The 11,418-nt window shown below is 43.0% G+C and overlaps 1 protein-coding gene across 1 annotated transcript in view; it reads left to right on the plus strand.

The window, feature by feature from the left end:
* The first annotated feature begins 226 nt into the window (after positions 1 to 226).
* LOC130927757 (uncharacterized) overlaps positions 227 to 11,418 on the plus strand; it is a 29,385-nt gene continuing 18,193 nt past the window's right edge. Inside the window, exons 1-8 of the mRNA XM_057853762.1 lie at positions 227 to 491; positions 1,019 to 2,849; positions 4,133 to 4,306; positions 4,478 to 4,651; positions 7,019 to 7,192; positions 7,415 to 7,547; positions 10,990 to 11,167; positions 11,240 to 11,337. Of these exons, the coding sequence (XP_057709745.1) occupies positions 227 to 491; positions 1,019 to 2,849; positions 4,133 to 4,306; positions 4,478 to 4,651; positions 7,019 to 7,192; positions 7,415 to 7,547; positions 10,990 to 11,167; positions 11,240 to 11,337 (3,027 nt within the window). The remainder of the gene's footprint in view (positions 492 to 1,018; positions 2,850 to 4,132; positions 4,307 to 4,477; positions 4,652 to 7,018; positions 7,193 to 7,414; positions 7,548 to 10,989; positions 11,168 to 11,239; positions 11,338 to 11,418) is intronic.

Genomic DNA, 11,418 nt, shown 5'->3' on the forward strand with positions numbered 1-11,418 from the left:
GTACTCACTATTTATTTTTTTACTTAGAGGGATTCACAGACAAAGACTTTAAAGATAAACATTAATATTATATATTATTATTAAAACCCCTCTTAATGTTTTCGTTTTTACACAATTTGACACGTTTCAGCGTGTCATCATGACGTCATTGTCATGAAAAACATTGTTTGTTGACGAAATATTTTTGTTATCGTCATCGTTGACAAAAACAACACTTGTGTGAAGGATGACTCTGGACAGCGAGCGGAAGGAGCAGATGGAGCTGCTGTGGCAAACACTGATGGAGCTGGGGGAGGACGAGTTCGAGAAATTCAAGTTCTTTTCGGACCTGCCTCAAAGGGTACGTGAACATGCCGACCGGGTGGTCATTGCTGACGAGCTGATGAAGAAGCACGGCAAGAACGCTCTCAAGCAGACCATCAACATTCTGGAGAAGATCAATCACCTTAACTCGGCTGAGATGTTGCGCAACAACATGCTGGAAATAACAGGTTAGTCCCCAAAGTAGCTTCTGGAGTTCTGGACGCCAGTGACTTAAAAACTGTGGAAGTCAACCGTGAGACGAGGAAAAGGTAGTTGTCCTGAAACCCTGATTCAGTCTGCATGAAACTCAGGTTGCGTTGATTTGGTTGAACCACCATTGTGAAATACTCCCTCAGGAGTCCCCAAAGTTAAAACTATTTGGAGAGCCCGTTTGTCTTGTAAATCAGAAAGCACACTTTATTTGTTTCATTTCTGAAGCTCTCATATCCAGTGTTGCTAATAACTTTTTAATAATTTTTTTGGGCGAAGTAATTTGTAACTGTAATTAATTACTTTTTTAAAGTAATAATAACAACACTGCTATTTCACGAAAGCCATGTGGACTATTAGATGATGAAGACCTTTCATCAAAAAGGCTTCTTGTCTTTCTGCGCGTAGCATTTCCCTATTCAAGTCTCTGGTGGCTGTGTTCCCGAGGGTTGGTCGCAAGGTTGTTGTTTTTTGTCCATAATGGGTCACAGCTGCTTTATTGCAGGCGCCGACTTCTCTGTCCATGGTGATGATCAAATTGCCAGATTGAAGAGGGAGCTCCAAGACCACCTGCGGCGTTTATACAGCTTTGCTTCTGAGGGCATCACCGAGCGCTGGCAGCGGCAGCCCCTGGAGGACGTCTACACGCAGCTAGACGTCACCTACGGGACAGACGTCAGCCCGGACGGGCGGCATGAGGTCCTCCAGATGGAGACGTGTCCCGCCGCGGCCAAGCAGTCTATCCTGCCGTGTGACATCTTCAAAAGCCCTGACGGGAACCGGCGACCGATACGCACGATGCTCACCGTCGGCTTCGCGGGAATAGGAAAAACCTTCCTAGTTCAAAAATTTGTGTGTGACTGGGCCAGCGGGAATACCAACCAGGACGTGCACTTCATATTTCCCTTCACATTCCGTGAGTTAAACACGAACAAAGGGAAACGTTTTACGCTGGCCGAGCTCATCCGATGCTACGTTTGCGAAAGTAGGCACATGGGCGAGGAGACGCTGAACATTATATTAGACGACCTGCAGAAGTCCGGGAAACAGGACTATGAAAGCAGCAGGATCAAGATCTTGTTTATCCTCGACGGACTGGATGAGTGCAACTTCAAAATGAACTTGAAGAATACGAAGAAAGTGGGCATGGATGTGAAGGTGGCCTACCCGCTGGAGGTGCTCCTGGCGCACCTCATCAAGGGCAACCTGCTTCCCTGTGCCCGGGTTTGGATCACCACGCGGCCCACAGCGGCCCGCGATATCCCCTCCAACCTCATCGACAGCAGCACAGTGGTGAGAGGATTCAGCGATTCCCGGAGGCTGCAGTATTTTAGGAAAAAGTTCCCAAATGAGGAACGCGTCATTGAGCACATTCAGAAATCTCGCACTATCTTCATCATGTGCCACATTCCCATGTTCTGCTGGCTCACCGCCACAGTTCTTCAGGATCATTTGGACAAAGGGAAGGAGGGAGAGCTTCCCACAACACTGACTGACATGTACTCAGCATTGGCAGGTCACCACCTGGAAAACTCCAAGGAGAGAAATACAACGGAGCACATCCCTTACGTGAAAGTGTTAGCAAAACTGGCTTTTCACCACACCATGAATAATCGTCGGATCTTCTACGAAAAGGACCTGGTGGACGGCAGCTTTGATTACAGCGAAGCTGCAAAACACTGTGGTTTATTCACAGAGGTGTTTAACGATGTCCATCCGCTCAGAAGAAAAGAACAGGACAAGATGTTTCAATTTATCCATCTAACCATCCAGGAGTATCTGGCCGCACTGTACGTAATGATGTGTCTCTTCCACGACAACAAGAACGTACTGAATGATTCAGGATTGTCACTGGGGAATAGTTTTTCAACACAGACGACAATCACCGACGTCCACAAGTCAGCTCTCAAGAAAGCTTCGGAGAGTGAAGGACACCTGGACCTGTTCCTCCGCTTCCTCATCGGCCTTTCCTTGCCGTGCAACCAGGAACTATTGGGGGAACTGCTGAAGGCTCCACAGGGCTGCGGGCAAAGCAAGTCAAAGACAGTCGAGTTGATCAAGAAAAAGATCAAACAGAACACTCCAGAGAAGAACATCAACCTGTTCTACTGCTTAAACGAGCTGAAGGACAACTCCTTGCAGAAGCAGATCCAGCAGGAACTAGATTCAGGACGTTTGTCCTGGCGTCAAATGTCAAATGAAATGTGGTCGGCCCTGGCCTTCTTCTTGTTTACAGACGAGGAAACCATGAAGTCTTTTATTCTTGCCAGCTACTCCCCATCGCCGCTGGGGCTCGAGAAGCTGCTGTTGGTGGTCAAGGCTTCTCAAAAATCAGTGTAAGTGCTCTCAAATGAAGTAATGTGCGAAAATGTCAAAACCACAAAGGCAAATCCCAAAACAAGTGCACAAAACACAAGCAGCAAAACTAAAAATCACAAATCAATCAAAAATCCCTAAAGATCAATAAAAATAAATAAATGCAAATCACAAAAAAAAAAAAAAAAAAAAAATCAAACAACAATTGCTTGGAACAAAACGCAACAACAAATCTGAAAACAAAAACGAAATGAACTTACTCCAAAAGATGTGTTCATATATTTTTTTGGAACACTTAGGTTCGCTACCAAAAACTTATACAAACAATAATTGATGATCTTCAACTGCTCATAACTGAAGAATGAAAAAGAGTAGAAAAACCTATTTTCATGATGAAAGATTGTAATCTAGTTGTTCTTTTTAGTTTGTGTAGCCATCAAACACAATATTCTGTGGCGCTTGACAGATCAGCCAAAATCATTGTAAAAGAGCAAAAGGCAATGGCTTCTGAAAAATGGCTGGGAGTGAATGAGTTAAGAAACCGGTAATTGTTGGCACTGCTGCCAAAGTTGACCCGTGGCTGTTAGGACGAGAGAAAAGACGCGATTCCAGAGGCCTCTTTGTACCAGCATCTTTTGCTACTTTTGAATTGATGATGACTTTGAGTAATTCATTGCTTGGATTTCATGCTATTAATCGAGATGATCATCTCAGCAACAGTATTTCATTGCTGTTCAGCCCTAATTTGAATGGATTAATGCTCCAACCAAGTCATTGACATCAGTAAAGACTGTAACAAATTGTTACCCTATGCAAGCAAACAAAAAGCTGAGTCAGTATAACAGGTTTACCTTAAGTTCGTCATGAAAAAGTGGCAAATCCAAAATCGTGAAAAATCACATTAGACATTATCGCGAGAAAATATCTAAATATAAATTTAGAATATCTTTGGGTAATTTGCTCTTTAGGTTTTGGTATCTTGCTTTGAATCTTGAAATAACATCATTGACTACAGGGGTGGCGTGGCTCAGAGGTAGTGTAGACATTCCCCAACCCAGAGGCTGTGCGTTCGATTCTCTCCCCTGATGAACTCTCCTAAATATCACTGAGCAAGATACTGCTCCTGGTGCTGCGTCACCAGTAGGTAGGTAAGGATACAATGTAGAGCGCTTTGAGGGCAATGGAAGGTGCTGTACAAGTGTAAATCCATTCACCATTTATTATTATTGTTCAACCCTTATACTAGAGAGCAGGCGTCAGGTTTTGCTTGCTCTCACGACCTCCACCTGTGTTTTTGCTTCAGTCTAGCCAACTGTGACCTGGACAAACGCAGTTGTCACCTGATGGCTTCCGTTCTCAACGCTCCGTCCAACCTGAGGCATCTGGACCTAAGTGTCAACAACAATGTGTCGGACGAGGGGGTCGAGATCCTCTCAAAAGGATTGGCCAGTCCGCACTGCATCTTACAAGTCCTCAAGTAAGGGGCTCCTCCAGTTCGTAATCTTCCTTGGATCCGGTCGACTAATTAAAAGAATCACTTCTGCTATTAGCCAAGGATAAGGCAGACACAATTTTACTTTTAGTTGAACTTTCTTAACTTCAACCGGGTTCTCTTCCTGACCTCAGGCAATTATCTCTTTTGTTGCAGGCTATCACAGTGCGGGATCACCAGTGGAGGATGTGTTTCATTGGCTGAGGCTCTCAAGTTGAACCCCATCCATCTTCAAGAGCTTGACCTGAGCGGCAACAATCTGTCAGATGAGGGGGTTGAGATCCTCTCAAAAGGACTGGCCAGCCCACGCGGCATCTTAAAAGTCCTCAGGTAAGGAGCTCCTCCTGTTCGTAATCTTCCATAGGTCGACTACTCAAAACAACCACTGCTGTAATTAGCGGTAACTGTAATATTATTTTTTTAAAAACACAAAAAAATATCAAGTTTACATAATTTTTAATGCCTCGACGTAGTTTAATGCTTTTCATGAGTTGAATTTTCACAAAATCCCTTTAATGACATTTAAATGCTTTTCAATCCATCCATCCATCATCTGCTGCCTAGTCCGGGGTCGGGTCGCGGAGGCAGCAGCTTTAACAGGGAAGCCCAGACATCCCTCTCCCCAGCCACTTCAACCCGCTCCTCCAGTGGGATCCCAAAGGGTTTCCAGGCCAGATGAGAGACGTGGCCTCTCCAGCATGTCCTTGGTCGTCCCTAAGGCCTCCCGCCGGTGGGACACACCCAGAATACTTCTCCAGGGAGGCGTCCAGGAGGCATCCGAACCAGATGCCCGAGCCACCTCAACTTGCTCCTCTCAATGCGGAGGAGTAGCAGTTCGACACAGAGTCCATCCAAGATGACTGAGCTTCTCACCCTATCTCTAAGGGAGAGCCCGGATACCCTGCGGAGGAAACAAATTTCGGCCGCATTTATCTGGGATCGCGTTCTTTCGGTCACGACCCACAGCTCGTGACCCTAGGTGAGGGTAGGAATATAGATCTACTGGTAAATCAAGATCTTCGCCTTTCGGCTCAGCTCCTTCTTCACCACTACAGAACGTTGCAGAGTCAGCATCACTGCAGACGCTGCACCGATCCGCCTGTCGATCTCCCGCTACCTCCTACCCTCACTCATGAACAAGACCCTAAGATACTTGAACTCCTCCACTTGGACAGGATTTCATCCCTGACCCGGAGAGGGCACGCCACCCTTTTCCGGCTGAAGAACATTCTTGGATTTGGAGATGCTGATCTTCATCCCAACCGCTTCACACTCAGCTGCGAACCACTTCAGTTAGAGTTGGAGGTCACGGCTTGATGAAGCCAACAGCACCACATCATCTGCATAAATCTTCAGTTTCAATGCTGAGGCCACCAAATCGGATCCCCTCAACGCTTCGGCTGCGCCTAGAAATTCGGTCCATAAAAATTGTGAACAGAATCGGTGTCAAAGGGCAGCCTCGGCGGAATCAAACCCTCATTGGGAACGAATTCGACTTACTGCCGGGAATGCGGACCAAACTCGGATGGTGGTCCAGAATTTCCTCAAAGCCGTTCGGAAGTCATTTTCCATGGCCTGGCCAACTCCTCCCATGTCCGACTTGGCCAGCCAGTACCTGTCAGCTGCCTCCGGAATCCAACAGGCCAAAAAGCCCGGTAGGCCTCCTTCTTTAGCTTGTTGGGATCCCTTACCGCTGGGGTTTGGGGATTGCCACCTCGATAAGCATCAACCACCTTATGGCAGCAGCTCCGATCGGCCGCCTCAACAATGGAGGTGCACAACATGGCCCACTCGGACTCAACGTCCCCCACCTTCCCCGGGAAAAGCGACAAGTTCTGCCGGTAGTGGGTGTTGAAACTCTTTCTGACAGGGGATTCTGCCAGACGTTCCCAGCAGACCTTCACAATACGTTTGGGCCTTCCAGGTCTAGCCAGGCTCTTCCCCCGCCGTCTGATTGAACACACCACCTGGTGGTGATCAGTGGACAGCACCGCCCCTCTGTTCACCCGAGTGTCCAAAACATGTGGCCGCAAGTCCGATGAGACGACTACAAATTCGATCATCTAACTGCGGTCTAGGGTGTCCTGGTGCCAAGTGCGCATATGGACACCTCTATGTTTTGAACCCAGTGTTCGTTATGGACAATCCGTGGCAAGCACAGAAGTCCAATAACAGAACACCATTCGGGTTCTGATCATTTGGGGGCTGTTCCTCCCAATCACGCCCCTCCAGGTCTCACTGTCATTGCCCACGTGAACGTTGAAGTCCCCCAGCAGAAGGAGGGAGTCCCCAGAGGGAGCTCTCGCCAGCACACCTTCCAACGACTCCAAAAAGGGTGGGTACTCTGAGCTGCTGTTTGGTGCATAAGCACAAACAACAGTCAGGACACATCCCCCCACCTTAAGGCGGAGGGATGCTACCCTCTCGTCTACTGGGGTAAACCCTAGCGTACAGGTGCCAAGCTGGGGGGCAATAAGTATGCCCACACTCGCTCAGCGCCTCTCACCGTGGACAACTCCAGAGTTAAACAGAGTTGGTACCAGGATTGGAACCAGAATCCAAACTGTGCTTTTTATGGCCCGCATAAACCCTGTATTGATGAAGAAAAAGGCAGACACAATGTTACTTTCAGCAGAACCTTCATCATTTTATCCAGGTTCCTTTCTTGACTTCAGCCAATTATCTCATGTGTTACAGGCTGTACGACTGTGGGATCACCAACAAAGGATGCATTTCATTGGCCAAGGTGCTCAAGGTAAAACCCTGCCATCTTCAAGAGTTGATTCTCAGCGACAATCGAATAGAGGAAGAAGGAAAGAGGGTCTTATTGGAGATCAGGGAGGATCCAAGCTACAGTCTGAAGACTGTCAAGTAAGAACTAAACAGTGGTGCTTATCAGAGTGTAAATTCACGTTCAATACTGATTGTTTGTGTGTTTCTTCAGATTTAACGAGTGGAACTAAGAAGACCGTTTGGTCCTTACCATCAAGAAGGGCAAGTCATTCCATATGTTCATTATTAGAAGACATTGAGTCAATTTAGTTTCCCTCAGATTTAGTTACGGGCAAAGCGGCCTCTTTCACCGAATTCAAGGAGGTCAGCGTCGGGTTCTTTGCAGCAACGCCGCTACTGGGAGGCGGAGTTCAAGGGGAAGGTCTATGACGTTTCCACCAAACTGTGTGCAGATGTTTTCATCCATATGTACTGGGAGGGGCCATCCAAAAAGGTCGGTCTTAAAGCACCGTCAATGGCAGCCAGTGAGGTCAATAAGTACCCTTTAAGGGGTTATGTTTTTTCGCAAATTAAAAAAAAAAAGTCACATACACTTGAAATTGTTTTGCTCATTTCAATGTCAATGTTTTAAATTTGATCATTTTCACTTCATGTAAAACAGATGTTCTAATGTTGTGTTGTACGATAATATTAAAAACACAACTTGAAATAAAAGTTTTTAAAATTACTTTAATAATTGACAAAAAGGTTTCGCTTTGTTGACCTGATTGAAATGTAGGACTGTCAGGAGGTCGAGTCTCTAAAACTCACATTGAAGTGCACATTTATGAAAAGTTTTTTGTTTTTTTTTAACACTTGACAAGAATTCCTAATGGTCAACAAAAGTATGAAATAATCGCAGCAGGAGGACCATTTTTGAAAAGACGATGATGTTTTACAATCACCTGCACAGATGTCCATGTTTTTTTTTAAAACATATTTGGCAGTAGTATTAACAAACGGAGGAAAAAATAGGACTATGAGAATAGAATAGAATAGTTATATTCTATATAGTTGTAAGAACGCACCTCCAAATAAGAACAATCTACTAACGTCAGATTTACATACAAAAGTGTTAACAACAAGCCTAATAAAGAGCTTGTGTAGCGTCATCCGTTTCCACTGATATTTGTTATTCATTTATTTAGTCTACGTAGTACATGCAGTGCAGAGCCCGCAGCAAAAAAAAAAAAAAAAAAAAAAAAAAAAAAACTGGACTCTGCTGTCCGTTCAATTGGCTGACATACTGATATGTAATCAGCATGAATCTGTTAGCTGTGATTGGTTCAAATGTACCTTTTTTTTGGAACAACAAATAGAGAGGGAAAAAGCTTGTTGAATTGAAGGAGCAATGCAACGGAAAATGGATCAGATCTTTAAGAGGAAGGAAAGATTTGACGAGGTGTATTTATTTATTTATTTTTTGAGTGGTTCAGAACATCTTCCATGTTAATGTGCACTTTGAACTTATTTTTTTTTTCGTTTATGTAAGGCTACTTATTTCCTTCTAATTATAAAAGTTAATGTTTGCTTTGTCTTCAAAATATATTCCATTTCACTGTGCATAATGTAAATCTTTTTTTTTTTTTTAATGTATGTTACTTATATCTACATTCTAGAAAAAACATGTTTACATTATCTTCAGTTTTTAAGTACATCCTATGTTCTTGAATAGTTAAAATTGAGGTTTTGCTTTTAGATTTGAGGAAATATAAAAATTAGATGGAGTTTTGGATGGAACTTTGTAAATATGTGAAAAAATACAATTTTGAATTGAAATAAAAAAATTTTTAAAAATTATCCAGGGGTGAAAGTGGGCCAGAACGGTCAGGAACGCAGTTCCGGTATAAGATTCAAGGCCAGAACGCAGTTCCGGGATAAGATTCAGGGCCGGAATGCTTTTCCGGTACACGGTGCTTTGATTCCGAAAATTTGACGGCAACTGTCAAAAACGCTATGTAAAAAAAAACAACCAAAAAAACTGCCACACATGCATTTTATCTCCATGAAGAAAACAATCTATCAACATCAGATTTACATACACAAGTGTTGACAACAAGCATAATAAAACACCAATATTTTTCACCAATTTCCACCAATATTTATTATTCTATTCTATTCCACGGACGGCATGGAGGTTTCCCCAACTGCTGCAGTTATCCGAGTCTGACGATGATGAGTCACGTCAATGTGCGATTGCGTGCAACAAAGCAAAACGCCTGGACTCATTTATCCGTTAAATCGGCTGACATACTGACATCTGATCAGCAGAGCTAGTTAGCTCTGATAGGTTCAAATGTTCATGTTTTCTGCAACAACAACAACAAAAAAACATTTGAATTGATGCGACAATAAAAGGGCAATGCAATATAAAATGGATCAAATCTTTAAGAGCAATGAAAGAGTTGAGGAGGCTTATTTATCATATTTAGTTTTTTTTTTTGGTCTGATGTGGTGGTTCAGAACATCTTAGCGGTCAATGTGCACTTTGGACTTACATTTGTTCATTTATGTTAGGCTACTTATTCATTTCCTTATGATTTGAAAAAGTCAATGTTTGCATGATCTTCAAAATATATTCCATTTCACTCTGCATAATATAGGTCATTTGCACTTATTTTTCTGAATGTATGTTACTTATATCTTTATTATTTAAAAAAAAGTAAATGTTTACATTAACTTCATTTTTAATATATATCCTATGTTCTTAAGTAGTTAAAATTGAGATTTGGCATTAAGTATGTGAGGGGAAATAAAAATTAGTAGATGGAGGTTGGGGTTATTGCTGTTTTTGTTAACTTTTATTTTGCAAATCATTGAAAACAATACAATACAATACAATTTTGAATGAAAATCAGTTTTGTATGTTATAGAAATAACAGTGCTAAAACATTTTTCTATGCATTTCAGTAGTTTAAGAGGTTTGACACCCCCCCCCAAAGAAAAAAATGAAAGAAAAAATAAATAAAATTTATGGCTTCGTGGCGACCTTCACGTCGGGGAGTTCCGGCAAGAAATTCTAGCCTTTTTCACCCCTGCTTAAAATCTGAAAAATACGGTAATTAACAGAACAGTAAAACACAAAGAAAGATTTCTATGGATATGCGAGTCTGAAGAGGTGAGTTTTGATTGAAAAAGGGGGAGTGAATCTGTGTTCCTGAAGTTGGCTGGTAGTGACTTCCAAAGCCGGGGAGCAGAGCGGCTGAATGCTCTTCTTCCCATGGTGTGGATGCAACGGGTACGCGCAGGTCCGTTGTGGAGCGTGGAAAGTAATTACCATTTCTGCACTCATCATTGTACCCTTTATCAAAACGTTGGATGGTCTTCAATACAGTCAAGAAGAAATAACCACCTCATGTTATTCATCTATAAGGCTTTACTGTGCAAACTTCCTAACTACTTCACATCTCTCTTGTCATTCAAATCCAGGAACTACAAAACACGATCGACTAACTACTTAACCCTAAACATTCCACTCACATGCACTAATGTTGGCAGAACTCCTCTTAAGTGGAACAAATTGCAATCTACTCTTAAACTACAGTCAATCATTCACCTTGGGGATTTTAAATTTCTTTTGGCTGATGTTTTTACTGATTATTGTAACTGTTTCTGTTAGTGTATTTAGTATTGTCTCACATTTGTGAATGTTTCTTCGTGCTCAGGCCTCTCTTGTAAAAGAGATATTAATCTCAATGACAGTGCCTGATAAAATAAAGATTAAGTAAATAAAAATAAGTAAAATCTCTATGAACTGTTATTATTATTATTATTATTATACGGTGTTAAATCACAGAGATCCACCGGTCAACTCTCCACAAAGCCTCAGAGAGTGAAAGAAACTTGGACCTCCATTCCTCCGCTTCCTCTATGGCCTTTCCTTGCCGTGCAACCAGGAACTCTTGGGGGAACTGCTAAAGGCTCCTCAGGACTGCGGGCAAAGCAAGTTAAAGGCAGTCAAGTTGATCAAGGAAAGGATAAAACGGAACCCTCCGGAGAAGGACATCAACTTGTTCTACTGCTTAAATGAGTTGAAGGACGCCTCCTTGCTGAAGCAGTTCCAGAACAAATGCGGTTCATTATGTTTTAAATGGCACAAAATGCCAAATGAAATGTGGTCTGCCCTGGCCTTCTTCTTACTGACAGACGACGAAACCATGAAGTCCTTTTACCTGGGGAAATACGTCCCATTGCCTTTAGAGCTCGAGAAGCTGTTGTTGGTGGTGAAAGCTTCTCAAAAATCAGTACGTTCTCTAAAGTTGTCCTGAAGTGTGAAAAATCCAAACTCTTATGACACCAAATGGTATATGTTCAAACTAACCAAA

Source organism: Corythoichthys intestinalis, chromosome 1 (assembly GCF_030265065.1).
Source record: "Corythoichthys intestinalis isolate RoL2023-P3 chromosome 1, ASM3026506v1, whole genome shotgun sequence".
NCBI classification, from domain to species: Eukaryota; Metazoa; Chordata; class Actinopteri; order Syngnathiformes; family Syngnathidae; genus Corythoichthys; species Corythoichthys intestinalis.